The 25,103-nt window shown below is 43.4% G+C and overlaps 1 protein-coding gene across 4 annotated transcripts in view; it reads right to left on the bottom strand.

Annotated features, from left to right (window-relative positions):
• The window catches only part of TTLL4 (tubulin tyrosine ligase like 4), a 39,942-nt gene extending 15,416 nt beyond the window's left edge, over nucleotides 1–24,526 (bottom strand). For 2 of the 4 annotated variants that reach the window (XM_019638305.1, XM_019638308.1), the window contains exons 1-4: nucleotides 24,267–24,526; nucleotides 1,672–3,267; nucleotides 670–779; nucleotides 243–306 (exon numbers count right to left, since the gene is read on the bottom strand). In XM_019638305.1, the coding sequence (XP_019493850.1) occupies nucleotides 243–306; nucleotides 670–779; nucleotides 1,672–3,164 (1,667 nt within the window). In that variant the 5' untranslated portion in view covers nucleotides 3,165–3,267; nucleotides 24,267–24,526. Of the gene's footprint in view, nucleotides 1–242; nucleotides 307–669; nucleotides 780–1,671; nucleotides 3,268–4,218; nucleotides 4,462–9,753; nucleotides 9,812–24,266 lie in introns of those variants that run through there. The other 2 variants (XM_019638307.1, XM_019638306.1) reach the window with 2 other exon arrangements.
• Nucleotides 24,527–25,103: the final 577 nt, after the last annotated feature.

Genomic DNA, 25,103 nt, shown 5'->3' with positions numbered 1-25,103 from the left:
TCTTGGAGCCTAAAGACCAAATTGCAGCCTAAGAAACATGGTACTCTTTTTCAGCCCAACTGATAAAATATGTTTCTGGTCCTTTCCATGCCTCCTTGTTTGAAAACTAAAGTTCCAGAAATAAAAATCTGGTAAAAATTAGTTAGGGTTAATAGGGTCATTAACGATTTAGGTGATTAATCTGTTTATAATCTTCAACAGAAAATGAGCATCTACCTACGATCTACACAGACAACACTCACCGAGAGATGACTGCTATCGACTCGCTGGGGGAGACGGCATTGAATGAGGAGCACTCTGCGTCTCCTAGGGGGAAAGCAGAGAAGTTCTGAATGGGAGAGGCCTGCTGCTACACAAACTCACTAAGCCTAGGCAGCTCTTCCTTGGACATCTTGGCTCAGCCTTCTTGGAGAGCCACAAGTACCACCCTGCTGCCTTGCACTGCCTTCCCTGGGCTAGACAGCAACAGGGAGAAGACAAAGCTGATGCGACAGAAGGGCTAGAGAACAAAGTCCCCCAAAAGTCACTACCCACCACCCTTGGACCTCCAAGGCAAATGAGTAATGTAAATAATAAAGTGGGTCAAGGACCTGGTCCACAATTGTTAGCCCCCTTCCCCAGTGGGTGGTGACCAATTCCCAGCTGGAGGTAAGAGGGTCCCCTACTTACCTTCCTCCTCCTCATTCTCATCATGGCTGCAGCAGTCTTCCAAACCATCTACTAGCTCTTCTTCTAGATCTTCAGCTTCAGTCTGGTCTAGCTGGAGGTCAGTAGCTGAGCTATAAGAAAGAATAATGCCCCAGCCCAACCAATTCCATAATGGAGGTCACAGTTAGAGTCTCATTCCTTCCTCATCTCCCAATGTTTGTCTCTTCCCCAGTCACCCATCTGCTGTCTCTTACCTAGATCTCACAATTCATTTCTCTTGCCCTCAGAGCTTAGGTCGAGCCAGAATTACTCAATCCTACACTCCCTATACTGTAGAGAGGCACTATGTCTTCTATCTTCTCTGGAGTCCCTCAGAGCATATGAGTACAAAATTCTACATTCAGAACACCATCAATGGCTGTTGGGTAATTGACTTCAAAAGACCCTAGACCTCTCTCTGGCCAAGGCCGAGGTGAGCCAAGGTTCAAGAGAAGTAACAAGGAGACAAGAGAGGAAGCCAAGCATATGTATGCCCAAACTCTAAAACAGTTGTCATACCAGGAGTGACTGAGAATCTGATTTGGTTTGGAATTAAGTAGAAAAGTCATAGGCCACAACAGGTGGTGTTTTTGGAATTCTTATTTCTACCTGGTCATAATCTAAAGCAGGGGTCAGTAAACTCTTCCTCTAAAGGAGCAGGTATTAAGTATTTTCAGTATTGTGGACCATTCAGTTTGTCATAACTACTCACCCCTACCACTGTAACAAGAAAGAAGCCACAGGCAGTAACAGATGAATGGGCAAGGCTGCATTTCAATAACTTTATTTACAAAAGCAGGCAATGGGTGCGATTTGGCCTGCAAGCTGTAGTTTGTTGACCTTCGTTTGCCCTAAAGTGAAAACCAAAATTCTAGGGCAGCTAAAAAAATGAAACCAACCTTTAGAGACACAGGGTCAGTGTCACCAAATCATGGTGTACATATTCTACAGCTCTAAAGGAACCAAAAACTTTCCCCAACTTACCCAATATCCCTAGCAGATGAGTCCAGCTCCCTGGCTTCTTTAGGTCCCTCCTTCCCAAGCTGGCCCAGATGGATGGAAGAGAGGCGGATGGCCACGTCAGCTAAGCCACAGGGCTGAGGGGAAGAAGGCAGAGCTGGAGTTTTGTCTTTTCCAAGTGGTGGGGGGTCGATCGTAGATCCACAGGCAGGGCTGTGGCTGAGCCCATTGGCATGTGAGGCAAGGAGGTGAATGCTGATGCGTTTGGTGCAGAAGACTGTGCTATCCAACTCCAAGGTGTCCGAAGCTCCAGGGAGGATCCTACTGTCTGCTCCAGCATCCTCCTGCGGGAACTGCTGCTCTACCATGGGAGGTTTCCACCGCCTGTTCCTGTGGAGAAGATCCCACTGCAAGCTGGGGTTCATGAAACAAGACTGATCAAACTGGTAGCCTTGCCTTGGCTTCTCAAAGCCTCGTGCAGTCAACTTCCTCACGGCCTCAGTGAACCGAACCTCCCTGGACAGAGCCTGGGAAGTGGAGTCGCCATCCAGGTCAAAGGGATGTGGCTTTGCCCTCATGGCTAAGTTGCTCTGGTTGTACTGGGGAGAGGCAACACTGGTAGCGGAAGTGTCTAGGGAGCTAGGGGTAGACAGGGTGCTACGGGCAAGGGCATCCTCTAGGACGGTGCCATGGCCCTTGGGTACCTTGTGTTCAATGGGCTGGAGTGCACAGTCTCCAGTGCCCCCTGGATGATGCCAGGAGACAAGTTGGATCCTGGGTGAGGACAGTGGCTTCAGGCCCTCTGTGGCCTGTGGCAAAGGCACTTTAGTGCTATTTGGCCGCATGAAAGAGTTGTTATTTAGTGTGGGCTTGTAGGAGGAAGAAGGAGAGAGTGGAGATGGGATCTTCCCTGAGATGGCAGAGGCCAGGCTCTTCCCTGAAGGGTTTTCCCCGGCTGCTCCCAGTGAGAAGTACGGATCTGTGGATGAGGATGCCGTGGGCTGGGCCATGGGGAAAACCGTGGAAGACGTGGTCTTATTGGCAGTGAGTCCGACAGGGAGGCTCTTTTGAAGGAGAGAAAAAGATCTTTTTTCTGACGGGCCTGAACGCAGGCAGAAAGACTCCAGTTGCTGGTATGTTTTGTGCCTACAGTTGGAGCGGCGGTACAGCAGGGTACTGCTGAACAGGTCTGGGAAAGACTGCAGGTAACAGGAGCTGCTGTGGCCTGCAATGACAGCTGTGGTCCCAGAGCTACATAAAGTGCCAGGGCAAAAGAAATATGCTGGTTGAGGTGGGACGCCGAAGAAGCCTGGGCCCAGCTTTGCTGAAAGTGTCCCCACGGGCTTCTTCTCCAGCTTCCAGATCGGCTTCACCTGCTGATGAGCCTGGGCCCAGACTTTGCCCTCAGAGGGTTTCTTAGGTGGCGGGGCAGGTGCTGGGCTTGCAGGACCAGTCTGCTTAAAGTTGTTTCCCTGGCGGAGGCCAATACTGTAGTGCTCTGTTCCTGCTGAGGCCATGAGGGACCCACATCATGGCCACATGGCCTCATGGCCCAGCCTAGGTAAGGTGCCACACGCTTCCAGTAGCAGCAGCTGCATCCTTGAAGTCAATCCCATCAGCCTGAAGGGAAGAGAGACAAATGGGAATGTTACAATCCCAGGAGGACAAATACAATGCTACAGTGGTCCCCAGGTAAACAACACAGTCCCATGTCAGTATTTCTTGGGTGACCAGTCTTGGTCATCATTTGGGGCCCTGGGGGAAGAACACTAGATTCTTAGGGTGTTTTCAGTGGTCTTCCTGCTGCCCTCATGCGATCAAAGCTGGCTACATCAGGACTGGGAACTTAAGGCTCCACCACTGTGAGTCTACTCACCTGATGCCACTCTCTCACTCAGAGGGCTCTTTCCTCTCTCTCGAAAAATGAAACAAAAACACATCTTGTTGTCTCACCTTCCACAACTTTACATGAGGGGCTTTCTTCCCTCACCTAACACTGGTGTGGCTAAGGATAAGGCAAGTCTGGGGGTGACAGAGAAACCATCCAATATCTTCCTCCTCACTAACCAATTCTGAAAGGTCAAAGATCATTCAAGAAACATATTTTATATCTACTGCTCTCTGACCAACTCTCAGCTGCCTCTGGTGTGGTCTACTTGTCAGTTAAGTAGGACAAGTTCAGATCTGAGCAGAGAGCTCCCCTGACCTCTGGAGCTGGGAAAGTAATTCCATCTCTTCAAGAGACTTGCTAACTATATAGGCTTAAATTCCATCCCATGTGTTGGTGGGAAATAGAAGGAACAAAATGGAAGTAAATATTAACATTATTTTTACTTAAAATGACTTTATTTCCAGTAGCCCCAGTGAGTCAGGAAAGTTCAGGGAGTAGAATAAGAGGAAAGAAGAAGGGGACAGTTTTCTTTACTCCAGATCCCAGGCTTCAGTTGGGCTGATCTCAGGGTTGGAGAGCCTGTCTCCTATGTTTTCTCATTCAGCGTTTCCTGTAAAGCAAAATCTCTAAACCAGCTGTAGTTCTGGGTCCCAAACAGTCTGTCCAGCAGGGTCACTTACTTTCTACATCAACTGTACAAAATAGTCTCCAGTTTTCACAACTGCAGAGAAAGGTGGGCCTACTTTCATGACAGCATCCGGGGGAAAAAACAAGATACTTCTATAAGAAGGCATTCATCTGGGATGTCACTCATCTGAATAGAATCCTGGCCTCCTCATCAAGTGTTTTCAGAGTGGCTAGAAGGAAGGAATTAGCAGAGAATTTTTTTTGTTCAAGTTACACTTAAAACATAAACTTCAACAAGGAGGGCCAGCCAAGTGGTGCATTGGTTAAGATCTGGCTTGGGACGCCAGCTCTGAGCAGCAGGGCCCCGGTTTGGATCCCACATGAGGGCCAGTGACGCTGTGCCCTCTACAGCTAAGATGGTGAACAACAGCTCCACCTGGAGCTGGGCTGCCGGGAGTCACCGGCGACGGTGTAGGCTGCAGACCCTGCTGCAGTGGGCTGCCATGAGCAACTGTGTGTGGCTGGCAGCCAGCAGCCGGTGTGAGCTGCCAAGAGCTGCTGTGAGTGGCCATCCAGAGGCCGGTGACCAATCTGCCTCAGCAGGGAAGAGCACAATGATAATACCAACATGGGCCAGTGAAGCGACGTCCTCCACAACTAGACTAAAGAACAAAAGGACAGCAACTTGTCTGTTCCCCTCCCCCAATTCCCCAATAAAATCTTTAAAAATAAATAAATAAACAAACAAACTTCAACAGGAAGAGGACCTTATATTTTGATAAGACAGCAATGGCCAAGGGAGATGCACGATTCCTGTTTACAGCTACAGAAACTGCTGGTGTTGTCTATCAGCAAAAGCCTGCAGAAGCCACACAATGTCACCCTTTTCCTGCAAAGGCTGACTTATGTGGATTCTTTGACTTAGAGTACAAAACCCAGAACTCATCACCACTGATATTCAAAATGATAGTGGGGGGTCATCAGAATGGCTCGTTGGTTAAAAGTTGGCTTGGGAGCGCGAGCTCTGAGCAGCAGGGCCGCTGGTTCGGATCCCACATGGGCCAGTGATACTGTGCCCTCTACAGCTAAGATGGTGAACAACAGCTCGACCCGGAGCTGGGCTGCCGTGAGTCGCTGGCGACTGCGTAGGCTGCAGTGGGCTGCCGTGAGCCGCCGTGAGCAGCCGTCCAATGGCCAACAACCGATCTGTCTCAGCCAGGAAGAGCGCAATGATAATACCAACATGGGCCAGTGAAGCGACGTCCTCCACAACTAGACTGAAGAACAGAAGGACAACAACTTGTCTGTTCCCCTACCCCGATTCCCCAACACTGTTTCCATCCCCAAAATCCCCAATAAAATCTTAAAAAAAAAAAATGATAGTGGGCTAAAACAGCATAAGTGCTACAACTAGATTTTGATGCTAGTAACCTCAAATTCAGGCGGCAGAAAAAGGACCCCCACCAAGTCCATACTCCAGAAATATACTGTGCAGGGGACAATTACATTCTAGGCACTTATGGTAGAGAGGCACACACAAAGGGAAGAGTAAAATCCTGCCAGTGACTTTAGAATACAACACATGAGTTTTTGTGGTGTATACTCAACAGGTTCGCAGTCCCAGGTCATGTAGTCAGTCCTCTTTCAGGATTCCACATCTTTCCCCACCAATACAACACACCAGACACACCAAAGTGATGGGAGAAAAGGGCTAAGGAAACGAAATTTGGGGCTGGCGCTCCCTGAAAAATACCCCATCTGTGGATCTCATGTGCATCCTGCTATCTCAGACCTTCATGTTTTTACAAGTGCCGCTCCCTGGAGCCCTTTCCTTCTCATTCACCAGACTTAAAAATAGCCAGCTTGAATATCACCTTATCCAGGTTGCCTTCCTGGACTCCACTGTTCAAACAAGATGCCTCACCTCTGTGCATACCATCATTGTTTCTATGACAATGAGCTTTAAGTATGGACTACTCATCTGACTAGGAGCAAGAAGCACGTTTTCCTCCTGCTGATGTTGCCAGTATAGGGTCTCGTACACAGTAAGTGCTCAATATTATGTTGAATGAATAAACTGGAAAAAGTACAATGAATGAAGGGGAAATACACAAGCACTGAGGAATGCTAGTTTGGGTACCTAACAAATGCTGGGTGTTGTGCAAGGTATTTTGCCTGTATTATCTTGTTTAATCTTCACAGAAGCCTTACATTCAATTTCTGATGATGAATCTGAGACTGAGAAAAACTACGCAACTCTTCTAAATTAACCAACCAACAATGAATGGTGTCTAGATTAAAACTCAAGTTTGTCTGACTCCACACTGCCTCTTAAATAGAAATGAAACACACACAGTCACTATCCCCTCAATTATCCCTAAGCTTCTGGTATCAGACAAAAGCCAGGTCGGAAATACTCTTCCACTGTTTACACTGAGCTCCTCTGTGGGTGAAGTGTGTGCTTCCTTCTCATCAGCACCGCGGCCAATCCCACTTTCCTTTGTAGCCCTGGGTGCCCTCTGCACACACTCAGTAATGCCTGCCTCACTGCAGTGCACTGCATGACTCCTTAGTGCCAGGAATATTGAACACAAGTGTCCTGGCATCTAGCTGACTTGACTTCTAATGCAAATGAGGAAGAGGGAGGAGGCAAGGCAGGTGGTCTGCTTCCAGGCAGAACGGGAAGTGGGCCCGCTGGGCAGGTGCCAGAATCAAGTGGATTCTCTTCTAACAGGATTCCAGATCTCCTGTGTCTCTGCAATGGCCATTTCCGACTCCTGGTTTCCTCTCATAGTCCCCATGAAGTGTAGGATGGCAACTTGGAAAAGGGCCAGCTGTCTTCCCAGAGAAGCACATCTAGACACAGGGGCCTAGCAGGTGAGACAATATTTCTGTCACTCTCTTTCTGGGAAATAGCTCCACAGCTAGTAAGAGACATCCAGAGTTGGCCAAGGTGGCAGAACTGCCAAGCAAAGGCAAATCTGTCATGTCAGATAATCCATAATGAGTAGCTTCAAGAACATGAAGTAAGCAGTATCACTCATAACAATGTCACACACAAATGTTCCAACCTGGTATCACTGTTTTTGGTTCAGAAGTAGTGTCTGGTGTAGACAAGGAAATGAGGGTTGCTAAAAGCAACTTCCTTCTTTCCGCTTACAGCCAGTCCTGATGAAATCAAAACTCCAGGGCCGGCCGAGTGGCGCGTTGGTGAAGAACTGGCTTGGGACACCAGATCCCACATATGAGGGCCAGTGACACTGCCCTCCACAGCTAAGATGCTGAACAACAGCTCAACCTGGAGCTGGGCTGCAGTGAGTCGCTGGCGACCTCGTAGGCTGCAACCCCTGCTGCTGTGGGTTGCCATGGGCTACCGTGTGTAGCCAGCAGCCAGCGTGAGCGGCCAGCAGCCGCAGTGAGCGGCTGTCCAGAAGCCGGCAACTGATCTGCCTCGCCCGGGAAGAGCACAATGATGGTGCCAACTTGGGCCAGTGAAGCAACGTCCTCCACAACTAGACTGAAGAACAAAAAAGGATAGCAACTTGTCTGTGCCCCTTCCCCCAATTCCTCAACGCTGTTCCCATCCCCCAATTCCCCAATAAAAATCTTTAAAAAAATACTATATTACAATTATATATTAAAAAAATCCAAAAAACAAAAAACAAAAACAAAAACAAAAAACCCCATGTGATGGGAAAGCAGAGACCTAGCCAGAACATTCAGGCAGCCTGGGTCCCAGACCCCCTAACTGCTGCCACAGGTCACCTTTTCCTGTATGCTGCCCTCAACAGCATTGCCACTGAAGTGCCAGAAAATGACCCCATCACCCTACAGAAATGCAATGACAAACTTTAAAAAGCTTTAGAAGGCCCAAAATATTATATGAGAAGTAGAGGAGTGAGAAAATAGTTCTAAAATCTAACACACTAAGAATAGTGGTTTCTGCCATAAAGTCAAAGTCCAGGTGGGCAAATGATGCCTGGCACCCAGGCCCTCCAGACGGCATACACTCAGCAGGCAGCTTTTCTGCAACATCCTAACGCCTGTCCCTGTAGTGTCCTCGGGAACCCTTCTCCCAGCTTCCCTCAAATTTCTAAGTGAACTGTGATGATCCAAACTTGCTGTGCCTGTGCGTTTAAAATCCAAGAGACGGGCTGCCCATCTCCCAGGAAATATCTTAGGATGAGACATCAAAGGAAAGAGAATGTAGAAGCCCACTAATGGGAGCCTTGTTTCAAAAACACCCAATTTAAGTAAATCCAAACTTACAGTAATTGGTGATTATGTAAGTTAAAAGAATTCACAAGTCTCATTATTTTCATTCAATTTACATATATTTTTGGAGCCACATTTATCTACTACTTAAAGATAAGCAAAGGCATGCATACATACTCTCTAAGTCCAAAGGATCCACCATCAGTTGACCATCCAATCAACAGCTTACAAGGAACTTACTTTAGGAAGAAATAAACTGACCTCATCTGGAAAATAAAATTTTGAATAATCTAACATATTTTAAAGAGCTACTAATCGTACACCTTTCTTGCTCCTACACATTATCCCTGGGGAACAAGAGAACTTAAGAAGCAAACAGAGGGTACAGAAGTTCAAGTTTAGAAGAGAAACAAGCCTGTTTCTGGCTAAGTTCCTCAGTCAAAGTCCAAACCAGAATATGCCCAGCTGAAAAGAAAGGTTAGTTGAGGGCAAAGCAGCTGAGAAAAGAGTTCTTGGGAAGAAAAGTCCCTCTGAAACAGTTCTCAGGACATTTTTTATGTTTATGGAAAAACAAAGGTCTGGAAGAATATACACCAAACTATTAGGGTGGTTATCTTGGGGAGAGGGATGCGGTGAAAGACTGGACAGTGGAGGGGAGTGGGTCACGTTCCCAGGTTACTTCACAGGCATCTGTATTGTTTGATCTTTCAAAAATAAACAACTACATATTACTTGTGCGAAGTTTTCCTAGAGTCTCCAGGGCACTACCACTACTCAGCCATGCGGCACCAGCATGTGCCACCCCTGGGTGATTCATGTTAAGCAGAACACGGATGAACAGTGAATGCACTGGATGCTGAAACAACACAGCTGGAATGTTTGGGAAAAGACGAGAGAGGAAGTACCACAACTCCCACTGGGTAGAGGTGAGATCAAATGAGAAAAGTCACATAAAGCACAGTGAGTGGCCCACACTCACATTCAAGGGATGGTAACTATCATACTCATTATTATAGGCACCAAATGATCTGACCTTCTCCCCTCGGCCCTCTTCTCAAGCTTCCATGAGGAGGGGGGAAACACATGGAGCAGGCAACAATTCTACCACAGGATTTCAGCTGGTACAAGTAATACTCCTTTATAAAAAGACATAACTGTCTTGCCATTTAGGGACTTGTGTGATATTTGTTACATTACCAGTAGCTAGATTCTTCAGGTGCAGGTATGACTTAGCACTAAAACAGAACAGAAAAGTGCTATGGGACATACCAGGGGAAGACCCTCGCTTCGGGGTCTCCCTATAGTTTTTATAACTAGACATTCGGGATTTCTGAAAACATTAGGTAAAAAGATAAAAAGTGATTGTTACTCACCTAATGCCCAGACCCTGATTCCCACATATCATTTGTCAATAAAAGGAACCAAGGAACAGCTGGGGCAAGAAAAACATCACATGAGCCTGCAATATGCTGTAAAAAAGGAAATACTCAAAATTTGATAGGAACATGTCATAAGATCAGAGAAACAGCTAACATCACTTTTAATTGTGAAACAACAGATGCTTTCTCTCTAAGATTGGGACTAAGGCAAGGATGTCTACTCACCCCAATTCTATTTAACACTATACTGGAAATTCTAACCAGTGCAATAAGGCCAGAAAAAGAAAATAAAGGCATGTAGATTGCAAAGAAAGAAGTAAAACTATGTTTATTTGTGGGAAAATCATCTTGTACATAGAAAATCCTAAGGAATCTACACAAAACCTATTAGAATAAGGTTACATAAGATTGTAGGATATAAGATCAATATGTAAAAGTAGATTTTATTTCTATATACTAACAAGTAAAATGAAATAAAACAATTTCATTCACAATAGCATCAAGAAGAATAGGGATAAATTTAACAAAAGAAATACACTGAAAATTACAAAACAGTGCTGAGAGTAATTAAAACTCTAAATAAATAGAGTGATAACATGTTCACGAATTAGAAGACTCAATATTGTGAAGATGGCAATTCTGCCCAAATCGATCTATGGAGTAAATGCAATAATTCCTGTCAAAATCCCAGCAGGCTATTCTGGAGAAATTGACAAGCTGATCCTGAAATTTATATGGAAATGGAAAAGAACAGAATGGCCAATACAATTTTGAAAAATTAAAAAAAAAAGAACTAAGTTGGAGAACTTATACTACCTTATTTTAAAACTTAGTATAAAGCTACAATAATCAAGATTATATATGGTATTTATATAAGAATAGACATATAGATCAACGGACCCCAACAGAGTCTAGAAATAAATGCTTACCTTTATAGTCAATTACAGGCATATCTTGTTTTATTGCACTTTGCTTTATCAGGCTTCACAGATGTTGCACTTTTTTTTACAAATTGAAAGGAAGACCTTCCATCAGCAAAAAGATTATGACTCACTTTACTGTGGTGGTTTGGAACTAAACCTGCAACAGCTACAAGGTATGCCTATAATTTTCAACAAAGTTGCCTAGGCAAGTTAATGAGGAAAAGGATAGTCTGTAACAAATGATGTTAAAACAACTGGATATCCATGTACACACACACACACACACACACACACACACACACACACACACAAAAGAACTTAGACCCTTACCTTACACCATAAATGAACTCAAAATGGATCAGGGAGCTAAATGTAAGAACTAAAATATAAAACAACTGGCAGAACACACAGAAGAAAATTTTTATGACCTTGCGCTAGGCAAAGGTTTATTAGACATGATGTCAAAAGCATGATTGATAAGAGGAAAAACTGATAATAGTCCAGCTGTTAGCTGGCTATATCACAATTAAAAAGTTAGAAAAACACCACTGAAAAGATGAAAAAAAAATCCACAAACTGGGAGAAAACATTTGCAAATATAAAGGACTTGTATTCAAAATATACAAAAACTCTTACAACTCAATAAGAAGATGAAAATCAACCGACTTTAAAAAATATATTAATAGGCAATTTTAAAAACAGGCAAAACATATGAATAAATACTTCTCTAAAAAAGATACACAAATGACTAACCATATCAAAAGATGATCAGCATCACTAGTCATTAAGGAAATGAAAATTAAAACCACAGTGAGATACTACTATGTACCTACTAGAATGCCTATAATCAAATAGATTGATAATACTAAGTGTTGGCCAGAATATGGAGAAATAGAAATTTTCATACATTGCTGGTGGAAATGTAAGATGGTCCAGCCACTTTGAAAAATAGTTTGGCAGCTTCTTTAAAAGTTTAACATAGAATAGACATTTCTCCAAAGAGGACATACAGATGGCCAACAGACATATGAAAAGGTGCTCAACATCACTAATCATCAGAGAAATGCAAATAAAAACCACAATGAGATATTATCTCACACCTGTCAGAAGGGCTATCATCAGTAAATAAAAAAACAATTGTTGAAGAGGTTGTGGAGAAAAGGGAACCCTCATGCACTGTTGGTGGGATTGCAAATTGGTGCAGCCACTATGGAAAACAGTATGGAGGTTCCTAAAAAATTAAAAATAGAACTACCTTGGGCCAGCCGAGTGGCGCATTGGTTAAGAGCTGGCTTGGGACACCAGCTCTGAGCAGCAGGGCCCCGGTTCGGAACCCACATGAGGGCCAGTGACACTGCCCTCTACAGCTAAGATTGTGAACAGCAGCTCGACCTGGAGCTGGGCTGCTGTGAGTTGCTGGCGATGGGGTAGGCTGCAGCCCCTGCTGCAGTGGGCTGCCATAAGCTACTGTGTGTGGCCGGCAGCCAGCATGAGCGGCAGGCAGCCGTGTGAGCTGCCAAGAGCCGCTGTGAGTGGCTGTTCAGAGGCCGGCGACCGATCTGCCTGATCCGGGAAGAGTGCAATGATAATACCAACATGGGCCAGTGAAGCAACGTCCGCCACAACTAGACTGAAGAACAAAAGGACAGCAACTTGTCTGTTCCCCTTCCCCCGATTCCCCAACACTGTTCCTCTCCCCCAATTCCCCAATAAAATCTTAAAAAAAAAAACAACTACTTTATGACCCAGCAATTCCACTTCTGGGTATTATCCAAACAAATCCAAAACACTAATTTGAAAAGACATATGCACCTCTATGTTCACCGCAGTACTATTTACAATAGCCAAGATATAGAAGCAACCTAAGTGCCCATCAATAGATGATTGGATAAAGAAGGTGATGTACATATATATGGGATATTACTTGGCCATAAAAAATGATCTTACCATTTGTGACAACATGGATGGACCTAGAGGGTATTATGCTAAGTGAAATAAGTCAGACAAAGACAAATACCATATGATCTCACTTATATGTGGAATCTAATGAACAAAATAAACAAACAAAATAGAAACAGACTCACAGATACAAATAACAAATTGATGGTTGCCAGATGGGAGGGGGTTGGGGACCTGGGTGAAAAAGGTAAAGGGATTAAGAAATACAAATTGGTAGTTACAAAACAGTCATGGGGATGTAAAGTAAAGCATAGGGAATATAGTCAATAATGTTGTAATAACTATATATAGTGCCAGGTGGGTACTAGACTAATTGGGGTGATCACTTCATAAATTATATAAATGTTTAACCACTATGCTGTACACCTGAAACTACTATAATACTGAATGTCAACTGTAATTTAAAAATTAAAAACTAATAAAAGTATGAGGTAAAGATTTAAAAAAAAAAAGTTTAATATATAGTGACCCAGCAATTCCCCCAAGTATCTACCCAAGAGAAACAAAAAAGCATATGTCTACACAAAGACTTACACAAAAATGTCCACAGCAGCATTTTTCATAATAGGCAAAAACTAGAAAGAACTCAAATGTCCATCAGCTGATAAAGGAATAGACAAATGATATATCCATATAATGGCATGCTACTCTGCAATAAAAAGCAGTGAAGTACCGATACATGCGACAACCTGGATTAACTTCAAAAACATGCTTCAGAAGCCGACACAAAAGACTATGAGGTATGATAAAAAACTATGGTGAATGTTTAAATAAAAAATTATTACAGTAAAAGACACAATGCCATTAATCCCCCTCGCATCGAACACACTTACCCCATCGTTCTTGCCACTTTCTGAAGCAGCTCTGGAAGTCCTCTTTCGTGAGTTTCTTTAGTTGTGCATTGTGGCTGCCTCCATGTCCTGAATCGATTCAAAATGTTTACCTTTCATGGTCATTTTGACTTTGGGGAAGAGCCAGAAGTCTCACGGTGCCAGAGCTGGTGAGGACGGTGGATGAGGACACACGGTAATGTTTTTATTTGACAGAAATTGCCGTACCAGAAGCAATGTGTGACACGGAGTGTCATGATGCAGGATGAAGTAAAGACACTCATGAAAGAGGACTTCCAGAACTGCTTCAGAAAGTGGCAAGAACGATGGGATAAGTGTGTTCAAAGTGAGGGGGAGCATTTTGAGAGGGATTAATGGCAATGTATCTTTTAATGTAATAAATTTTATTTAAGCATTCACCATATTTGTGGATCAAATCTCATATATGTTGTATGATTCCTTTTACAAAATTTCTAGAAAAGATAAAGTTATAGAGATAGAAAGTAGATCAGTGGTTGCCTGGGGCTAAAGGTAGGAACAAGGAATGACTATGAGTGGGGAGGAGGAAACTTTTTGGGGTGGTGCAAGTATTCTACAACCTGACTGTGGTGACGGCTGCACAACTGTTCAAATGCACTAAAAGCCATTGAACTCTACTTCTATACTGGGTGAATCAATTGTATGTATATAAATTATACCTCAATAAAGCTGTTAAAAGTGGAAGGGAATAAAAGGACAGAAGAGGCATCTTAAAGATGCTCCCTCTCACCAAATCTGGGACAGTATGAGCAGCAAAATAAATGAGTTATCAGATTAACCAAAAGAAGAAATCCATGAACCCATAGTGATATAAATGAATAAAAGAATGACTGATGGGGGAGAAGGAACTCTTCCTTACAGTAGAATGCCAATTAATAAGAATAGAAAATCGCTATCGGCAACCACTACAGTAAAAACTGCTTCAGGCGAAACTCCTCAGTGGGTCCTAAAATTGGTGGGTGAAAGACTGTTGGAAAATAGGATAATTATATTGTCTCTAAATATCTCTGTACCAGATTTTATTAATCACAAAGGGGAAAATCATAACTTTACAGTGGGGAATCCTGACAGACACCACCTTAACCAAGTGGTCAAAGATATCATCATCAGAAATAGCAAACTGACATTATGTGCCTCATGAGATGATGCACTGAAGGACACAAAATCACTTCTGTGATTTCCTGCCCAAAATGCAGCATCTTGAAGGCATGAGAAAGTATCAGACAAGGCCAAGTTGAAGGTCATTCTACAGAATAACTGGCCTGTACTCTTCAAATGTGTCAAACTCATTAAAGACAAAGAAAGGCTGAGGAATATTCAGATTAAAGGAGACTAAAACAACATGACACCTGAACACAACGCGTGATGCTAAAACAGATGAAGGACATTGACAAGACAAAACAAATGGCAATATTTGAATAAGTGAGACCAGATAATAGCATTATAGTATGTGGTATTACATCAATGTTAATTTCCTGATTTTCATCATGATACTGTGGCAATGTAAGAGAATATCCTTGTTTTAGGAAACTTTTAGGAATTTTTTAGGAAATATTCAGATGTAAAGGGGCATCATGTCTGCAACTTAACTCTTAAACATTTCAAAAAACAGTTCACAGACCACATATGAATGAATAATAAAGTGAGTGTGGTAAAATATTAACATTTGATAAATCTGGGTAAAAGTAAATAGGAATTCTTCATACATTTTTTACAACTTTTTTTCAAGTCTGAAATCATTTCAAAATGAAAAAGTCATTACTATTTTAAGGGAAGCCTGGTTTTCCTCAGACCAACAGGTAGGGTAGGCAGCACACAATCAACTTCAACTTTCTTTGAAATTAGACTGGCAGAAATGGATTTTAGCAGTGAATGATTCAAGCCAAGAAAATAAAAGTCACTCCTTGGTCCATTACCTAAAGCAGGCTTGACTGGGGGGTTCCACCTGTCATCCCTGAGGTACAAGAACTGAGGCCACATACCTTAGGAAGAGCCTCATCAGAACACAAGTCTTTTCAATACAGCCACTGGAGCTGGCCACCTTAACAGGAACTAGCCTCGCAGCACACTCCAGTCTAACCTGACAGTGAATCTGCAAACTTTGGCTTCAGGGGATTTAAGGAAGAAGGCACACACCAGAGCTTAGCAGATGAAGTTTAACATTTAACAGCACTTTCTCTGGGCCCATCAACACACACATGGGGGGAGGGCTCCAACTTTTAGGGGAGAAATGCTGTTTAAACCTGATTCTATGTGAAAACCTCATTGCCCAACAAAACACAAAGTTCTGTCTTGCCTTCAACTGAGAAAGCAGTTGCCATCAGCACCAAGCTGAGAATCAGGAACCTAGAGGCTGAGATAAGGAGCTTAGAGCAGAGTCAAGGGAACAAGGGGACAATGTGGGAAGCTCAAAGTTCTCTGTGATCCCTGTTATTCTATTCAAGGAAGGGACACATTATCTTTTAATCTCCTTGAAATTAGATGGGAATGTCAGATTTTAGTAAAAAGTAGTCCTAAGGGAAGTGGGAGGAGGGCTAATAAAACAGGAATGATCACTCACATTCCTTATTTAATTGCTCTTTAAGAGTCAAGTAATCTTTTAGAATCAGGCACAGGAAATAAACTACAAATGCACAAAGAAGACTTCCAAAAAATATATACGTATATCTATCCAGGCAGAAGGGTGCCAAGTCCCTGGGACGAGTGTTTATGCAACACGGAAATTCAAAAAATGCCCTGTGGTAATGATTTCACCTTGACCTCAGCAGATCTTTCCTTCCACTCACTCAATCCATCAAGGAGTCCTTCCAGTTTCAAATATATGTCCTTGAATCCATCCATTCTTCTCCATTTCCACTATTATTACCTCAGTCCAAGTTAGCATCAGCTCTCACCTACTGGTTTCCCAGCTTCTACTCTTACCTCTTATTATAATCTATTCTCCAGGCAGTGGCTATGGTGCTCTTTTTAAAAGGTAGCTTAAAGCCATCTGATGGCTAGGCCTGTGTGATCTGACCCCTGACTCTCTGACTTTATAGAGCCACTCTGCCCCTCGCCAGGCATGTTCCCACCTGTGTTCCCAGGGTCTTTGCTGATCCCTCTAAAATACTCAGATGGTTTACAAGGCCAGCTCAAGTCCCTCACTCAGTATTCAGCTAATATCACCACCTCAAAGTGCCTATCTACCCTAATACTGCACCACCCCTAATCATTCCCTATCACATTACCTTGTTCTAGTCTCTGTTTTCATTCTTCCAGGATCTAAAATTATTATATATTAATATTTCCTTATAACCGCCTAAAGCAGCGGTTCTCAACCTGTGGGTCCCAACCCCTTTGGGGGTCGAACGACCCTTTCACAGGGGTTGCTGGGTACTCGTATGTGGGCATATCTGCATATGGGCCTGGAAACGGATAGAGGAGCGGTGTCTCGGTTCCTAAGACCATCAAAAATATGTTTTCCGATGGTCTTAGGCGACCCCTGTGAAAGGTTGAGAACCGCTGGCCTAAAGAAACATTGGAATGATAAACAGAAACTGATTTTTTTTTAATGGTTACCAATGGGGTGTGAGGCTTATTTGTGTATACCTTTTCCTATCATTTTAATTTCTGAACTATATAAATGAAACATCTAGTCAAAAAACCTTACTAATTATATTTTAAAATGAAAACCTCAATTATTTAAACATTCCTTTGCAGGGCCGGCTGAGTGGCTCAGTTGGTTAAGAGCTCACTCAAGAGTGCGAGCTCTGAGCAACAGTGGTTCGATTCCCGGCCCGAGCTGTGCTGCTGCTGAGCTGCCAATAGGTGGCAGGATGGCTCAGCTAAAAAACAAAAAACAGAAACAACAACAACATTCCTTTGCTATTTGTCTATCTTCTCTTCCAGAATGAAAGCTCTATGAGAACTGGGATCTTGTTCACACAGCATATGCCCAGCCCTGGAAATGTAATCAGAGTTCCTTAAATATTTGCTGCCTAAACAAATGTATCTACAACAGGTATAACCAGCAAAACCACAAGATGGGTCTCTTCAGATTACACAGGTGCTCCTCTCCTTATTGCTACTTCTTTACTTGATGCATAATCTCTGCCATAGACACACCCAGCTCCTTCAATAATAAATACCTTTTTTCCTCCTCCTGAGGCCCCCTCCACAATTCTCCCACATGAAACCAATCTGCTCATACACTTTCACCTATCACCTGCAGAACAGTCAGTTTTCAGACCTTGACCTCTCTCCTGCTTCATGTCTTCATCAATTGTCTGCTCCACCTTTTCCGTGTGCATGTCCAGCTCTGCACTCTTGACCTTCCAGGGTCTTTCAGTGGAACCTTCTTTCTCTCAGTCATCTAAGAGAAAAATGTAAGGCACTTCTGACTTCTTCCCTTACTCTTCCTTTCCCATATTCTCCAAAACCACACCAGTCACAAAAGCTTAGATTCTTTCCTCACAGCATGCTTCATCTTTTATTTCCAGCACTACCACCACAGAGCTGGACTACTCAAGCACCCAGGCTGAAGCCTGTATCTCCAGAGTCTGCACCTTTTAACTCTGTCCTATCCTGTGCTGGTCTTAACATTAAACTCCTGGAATAAACCTTTTAAACCTGTCTGTAGGCCTTTATACTTTACTAAGCCTCCTCCTTCTGAATCTTTACATTTTACTCACCTTTTTATTCCAAGCCCAGCTCAAGCCCCGCGCTCTCTCTCTCTCCATGAACATCGTTGTGTATTTACTCCTCTAATTTGACACTTTGGAAAGGCTATCTTTTACCACTGTTCTCTTTTCACATGGATATGCTGCATAAGCCCACAATGGTTTTTATAGGGAAGCTCTGTGTATTTATAACAGACAAATGCAGAGCTAATCTGGAAGAAGGGGGAGATCACCGCCCTAGTTTGGCTTCCTCAGCAATGCTGCCCAACTCTCCTCCCCCCAAAACTTCATGGGAGTGCTAAGGCTTCCCAGAACAAAGTTAAAAAAACCCCACAATTAATTCACTTGGGAGTGATGGATATGTTCCATGTCAATTATACTGACACAAAGCTGTTAAAAATAAAATTGAAATTAAAAAAAAAAAGGGGGGGTGTTGGTGGCCAGTTGGCTCAGTTGGTTAGAGCACAGTGCTCCTAACACCAAGGTTGCCGGTTTTACCCCCACATGGGCCACTGAGCTGCGCTCTCCACAACTAGAGCGAAACAACTACTCGACTTGGAGCTGATGAATCCTGGAAAAACACTGTTCCCCAATTAAAAATAAAAATTTTTAAAACGAAACTTAAAAAAAAAAAACTTGACTAAAGGGACAAGAAAGGAGGGTAAAGAACTGCAGAGTAGTCTAAAGATAAACAAAATGGTCTCAAACATCCCTCTCTATTTGCACAGCTGGCTCAGCCCAATTCCTGAACCCCCCCACCCCTTCACCAAGTACAGGGCTGTCACAGTAGACTCCTAACAGAAGTCCCTGGCTCCAGCCTCTTCCCTTCTAAAGCATTCAGACTCAGGAATCTCAACATCCTGCTTTGTCCTCTTTATACAGCATTCAGAAATTGCCTATCTCATTCTGCCTTCCACTATGTGGAATAATTTTGCCTCAAGTTTCCTCCTTAAGTAAGAGTGAATGATGAGCAGCCCAGGCTTGAAAATCTACGCTGTTGTGTCAACCCATCAAGTCTCCAGGGGCCCAGCCCAGACCAACTTAGACAAGGTATCTATTTCTACAGAAAGCAATTATTTATTACCCACTGATTAAATCACTCTCCTCTCTTGCAGGAGTGTGTGTGACTCCTGGGATCTGCAGTTTCCTTTTCCTCCATCTAGGTGTTTCCCTCGGTCACCAGGGGAACTCAGGACATCAGAAATGGCTCCTAGTCTACAATTCACAAGATCTCTCATGAGATTACTTTAATTGCTCAGTGGTTACGTTAGAAGATACAACTGACTTATGTGGAACAAAATAAAACCAGGAGTGTAGGAATCAAACTCACTTTCTCTCATGAGATAAATCTAAGCTGTCTCCCTAAAGAAAGTTGGAGGAGCAATGAACTTCTTCAAGTCCTACTGAGAAAGGTCACTATCCCAGCACTAATGAGAAGGGAGGGTCAGTGCCACAAGAGAAGATAGACAGCTCTTGTAGAACACAGTTCGACAAAAGGAGTTAGCAAACCTGCGGAGAAAATACAGACCATAGCAGCTGGAGCTGAGGGAGGTAAATCTCCAAATTACTGAAAAGTAAAAAGCTGTTGAAGGCTTAGCATCATTCGGTAACTAGCCCTCCTGAAGCCCTGACCTTTATCAGATTCAGAAAGGGCCCTGTTTCCTCTTCCCGAGGTGAGCTCTAGAGCAGTGGTCCTCAAGGTATGATCCACAGAGCCTGAGAGAACCCTGAGACCCTCTCAGGGGTTCCATTAGGTGACACTATTTTCATAAAACTAAGATGTGGTTTGCCTTCTTTACTGTGCTGGCCTTTTCACCGACGGTGCAAAAGCAATGGTGGGTTAAAACTGCTGGTGCCTGAGCAGGAATCGAGACAACAGCACCAACTTCGATCCTTCACCATCACACACTTCTTCACCGCACAGTGAAATAATAAATGCCGGCTTTACTTAAGAATGTCCTTGATGGTGCCGTAAAAATTATATTAAGTCTCAATCCTCTACTATCTTTTTAATATTCTTGTGTGACAAAATTAGAATACATTTAAAACACTTATGTGGCATACAGAAAATGATGGTTCTCTATAAGTAAACACTTGTGTGAGTGTTTGAATTGCGAAATTTTTCTGTGAAACACCATGTTTACTTGAAAGAATGAATAACACACAAGTGATGGGTTAGTGAGACTTTGGTATTTGGCAGACATTTTGGGGGTGGGGGGAACAAAGCTGTCACTTCAGGGAAAACAACTGACAGTATTTGTTGCCAATGATAAAATTTGAGCTTCCGAGAGAAAATTAGAATTTTGGCAAACTCATATCTTGCCACCATGAGCTTGACAGCTTCCCAGTACTTAACCATTTTTCTAATGACAGAGTGGTAATATGAAATACGGTTTTTTGATGCTGTATAATAAAATGTGGCAATAAGTGGAAGATCTGCATAACTCAATGAACCACTCTTTTCCAAATACCTCTCATACAATGTTACAGATTCACGCATGGGTAAAAGATCCTGTCAAAGTGAGAGACCAACAGATTTTAATGTAAGAAAGCATGAAAAGTCAGTGGTATCATTTCAGACTCCCTACTGCAACTAACCTTCACAAACCCACCCTTTAACTTCTGTGTAGTACCAAAGAATACTCACAATTGCCTGAAAAGGACATAGAAATACTTCCTTTTCCAACTAAATATCTGCGTAAGGATGGATTTTCTTCATAATTCAACCAAAACAACACATCAAAACCAGCTGAAAGCAGAAACATATGAAAATCCAGCAGCTGTCTTCTATTAAGTCAGACATTAAATAGATTTGGAAAAACAATGCCACGCTTCTCACTAATCTTTTTTAAACAAAAGCACTTTCATTAAAAAAAAATGCTACTTATGTTAACTTGTAATGGATTTATTATTTCTAAATGAATTAATAAATATTTCAATTTCTAATATAGTAAATATCAAGACATATGTACCCTACTCTAAAAAATATAGTGAATACCCCTAAGAGCTTTTAAGTGCTTAGAGGAGTCCTGAGACCAAAAAGTCTGAGCACCTCTGGTCTAGAATACTACTGGTCTAGAACACTCCATGATATCCACGAGGGCTCCTAAGGACAAGGTCCTGTGTGTTTCAAGAAATTAGTACTCTCCAAAAAGCTACGTCTGGCTTCCCTGCTCTGCCAGAAGAGGGTGAGAAGTTTGGGCATTAGTGGCACTTTTTCTCTGTATTTCACTGACAGATCAAAGCATCTAGTCTCATGCTAAAATCTAGGAAGCCTATGTATGATCAGACAATGCGAAGGTCAGAAAGGCATCTAGGTGGGAAAGCTAAACTCAACTCCAGGTCATGAATATCAGATGCTGAAGAAGTTAAGGTTTCATCTAGATACAGTTTTCAGCAAGTGACTTTTCATTTACATACTCATTTTTGTATTTGGTTATAAATTCTCTGCCTCCTTCTTCCATCCCATTTCCTCCCTACTCTTTCAATGGTGGTGTTCCTCTGAGGTCAGTCTTCCTATGTGGCTTGGCACATGATAAGCGCTCAATAAATGGCAGCTGCGATTATTACCACACACTCTCCCATAGTAATCTGTTCCATCCCATAACTCCAATCACCTCCTACATTCTTAACTTTCTATCATCACCCAGACCTCTGTCATGAGCTCCAAATCTTTAGAACCACCTCCTAGGCCTTTTACCCAGATGTGCTGCAGGGACCTCAACTCAGCATGTCCCATGTGTAACTCCTTTATCATTCTCCTCAAAGCTGCCTCTCCTAATAGTTCCTCCTACATCAAGACCCACCTGGTCACTAAAGTCAGAAACTTAGAATCATGCTAGACTGCTCCTTATCCCACTCTCCTTACATCTACTCTGCCATCAGATTATGTCTACTCTACCATCTTTAATTATCTCTCAAAACCCTCTCCCTTCCAACTGTTACTGCCATAAACCCCTCATCATCTCTAGCCTGGTCTCTAGATTTCTCATTGGCTTCTCCTACCTCCAGTCTAAAATTCTTCCTATTCAACCCACACACTGAGACTACAGTAATTTCAAACACAAATCTGATGCTACTTTCCTCCTAATTATCTTCCTGTGGTTTTCCTGCAGCATACCCTTCAAATGGTTTTACTCATGTATACCCAAAAGAATTTTTAAAAACATGTATTCCTTGTACATCTTAAAGTTGAATTCTAAAATTTTTCATCACAAGTTTAAACCAAGTTTATTCTTTTGTTAAAAGGAGGTAGAAAATACTAAGCATTTTATTAAGAGAACTAAGTTAAGGATTAACTGTAACTTGAATAAACACTTTATGATAAAATAAGTTTTAACTATCTTATTGAATGACACATACCTAAACTAAAGAAATCTCTTTGAAAACTTTTATGTAAGGTTTATCCAATATAACTTGAAAAACCTGTGGTCCCAAAGAACATTCCAGTCACATTTAACTGTTTTGTTCTTCTGAACTCAGAATATCCCAACAAGGAACAACTTCACCCTAATAGTAATGTGTATTGTTAGACAAGGAAAAATGAAGCTTTCTGGGTTTTCGAGGTAACTTAATCACCAAAGGAGGCCTCCCTGAAATCAGCATTTCCAAAATATTCCATTTCGCAACTGAGGTTTTTGCACTCAGGACAATATATTACAATAAAATTTGGGAAGTCTGAGAAATATGACATTCCCTCCACCATCCCTTTTTTTTTGTAAGGTCAGTTTTAGAAGAGTTCATTTGGAAGCTGACGTTCTGGAAATTGATTCTTCTAAAGCTTTGTATACAGTTACAGTATATTCCTTGAAAGTCTTTGGCATTGGTTATCCCAGCTTGAAAATCACGGCTCTGGAGGACACAGCTCTAAATCCTTAGCAAAATATCTCAGGCCCTTTGTGATCTAACCCTTATTAATTTCCCTCTTCCTGAATATCACTGGATGGCTCCCTTCAAACCCAGCTCAGGTCTGTCAAACTGTTTCCAGTTCTGTTTTCAGGACTTGCTGTATCTTCTCTAAAGCTACTTTGTATCTGGAATATCCTCTCACTTCTTTATTCCCACAAAACACCTGATAATTTTTCAAGGTTCCATTCAGTCCAATCAATAAGCAGCTGGTAACTTACTGGGCACCAAGGGGGTGGTTTTTATAGTGTCTCATAATTTATTGCAAGAAATGAAGGATGGATTGGAACACTGTCCCAAAGGGTTGCCCCAGCTGCTTGTTGATTGGCTAAATTAACAGGTGCTGAAGTTAAGGAAAATGCCATCTGGAGTATCTGAGAGCTCAGGGGTAACTCCATAAAGAAGGATTAAAACATTCCTTAGATCCAGAATAGGATTGTGAAGCCCAGGGAGCAGGTATAATAGTTTTCCAAGTGAGTCTGGATTAAATATCTTTCTAATGTTCTATCAGAGCACACAGCACACATGACAAATGCTTCTTTACTTGATTAAAATCTTCCCTAGACTACAAGCTCCGTGAACACGCACGCCTGTCCTGTGGACCACTGTATCCCCGGCGCCTTCCATGGCTCATTAAGTATTTGCTGATGTTTATTAAAAATTGTTGAATAATTAAATGAAGGGATGGAGGGATAAGGCGAAGAGTTAAATTCCACAGGATCTCAGATGCTGTTTCACTCTCTACAGTTTAGGAAAGTATTTTTCTATAGATGCTGAATGTGGGGAAGTAAAAAAAAAAAAAAAAGTGGGTATCTCTGTTAAATTCAGCCATGAAGCCTGAGAGGCGCTTGGGCTCACACCCAAGGGAGAATTTAAACCGCAAAGTGGCGGGAAGGAGGAGGCACGCAGGCCCAGGGTGAGGGGACGCAGCCGGGCTCGGGTACCCAGAGGCGAGGCGGGCTAAGTTCACACGCGTCGAGGAGGGAGAAAGGGGTTCCGAGGAGGGGTCAAGTCCCGGCCGGGTGGAGGGCCCCCTGGCCTCCCGGGGGATGGAGAGTCGGACCGGAGGAAGCCAGGCTGGAGCGGAAGCGGCCGGAGCGCTGGGGACCCGCGTGAAAGGACCCGGGCGGAGGGAGGGGCGGGAGAATAGGGTCGGCGGAGGGTCGTCGCCCCGGCTCCGCGGCCACACTCACCGAGAGGACTCCGCTTCGCCCCGGCACTGTGCCGGCTCCGCGCTGCTTGCTCCTCGGCCTGCTGGGCGAGCAGGCGGCCTCAGGCGCCCCTAGCAACCACGCACCGCCACGCGACCCGCGCTCTCGGCCGCCAGCTCCGCTACCGCCTGCCACGCACTGCGCGCGCCCCCAGTGGACGGACCCAGGGCCTGGAAGGGGCGATGGCGGTGGGAGGGGAGCAGGCGCGCGGAACGTCGAGGTTTGTGGGGCCTGGGAGGGCAGGCCGGCCCAGGCCTCGCGCACGCGCAGTCGCTTGAGGGCAGGTGGTGGAGCGAGGTTCTGGGAGATGTAGTCCCGAGATTAAATGCCCCCAAAGGCTCCATTCTGGCACTTCAGGAATCTCTCTTCTCTGATTCTACCTATCCCTATGGACTCTTTCATTGACCGTGCCTTAATTCGTTCTTATAAAATCAAAGCTCTCGGGCTTTATTAAAGAGATATATATTTTTAGTACTTTCAAATAAGCGCCTCTGGGTTTGACTCCAGGAAAGGAGAAATCACCAGATCCACTACGCTTCCCTCCAATCCACCTTCCCCTACCCCAACCCACTCAGCAGGGTACAGCTACAACCACCTGTTTTGTGGGCTTCAAGTGTGAACTTTAGGAAACACTGACTCAATTCATTATCTTCCCAGGCAAGACAGACCGTGCCCCCTCCGTCTCAAATGTTCCTAGACCTAATGGATTTGGAGATCTAAACAGAGCTGAAGGCTAACAAGATCTCTTCTGAACAGTCTGCTACATTAATAAAGTGGACAATAAAAGATGAAACTAACCTAATGAAAACAATCTGGACC

The sequence above is a fragment of the Hipposideros armiger genome, unplaced genomic scaffold (assembly GCF_001890085.2).
Source record: "Hipposideros armiger isolate ML-2016 unplaced genomic scaffold, ASM189008v1 scaffold_38, whole genome shotgun sequence".
Classification (NCBI taxonomy): Eukaryota; Metazoa; Chordata; class Mammalia; order Chiroptera; family Hipposideridae; genus Hipposideros; species Hipposideros armiger.
The sequence above is the reverse complement of the archived record's forward strand: the minus strand, read 5'-3'. Positions and strand labels throughout refer to the sequence as shown.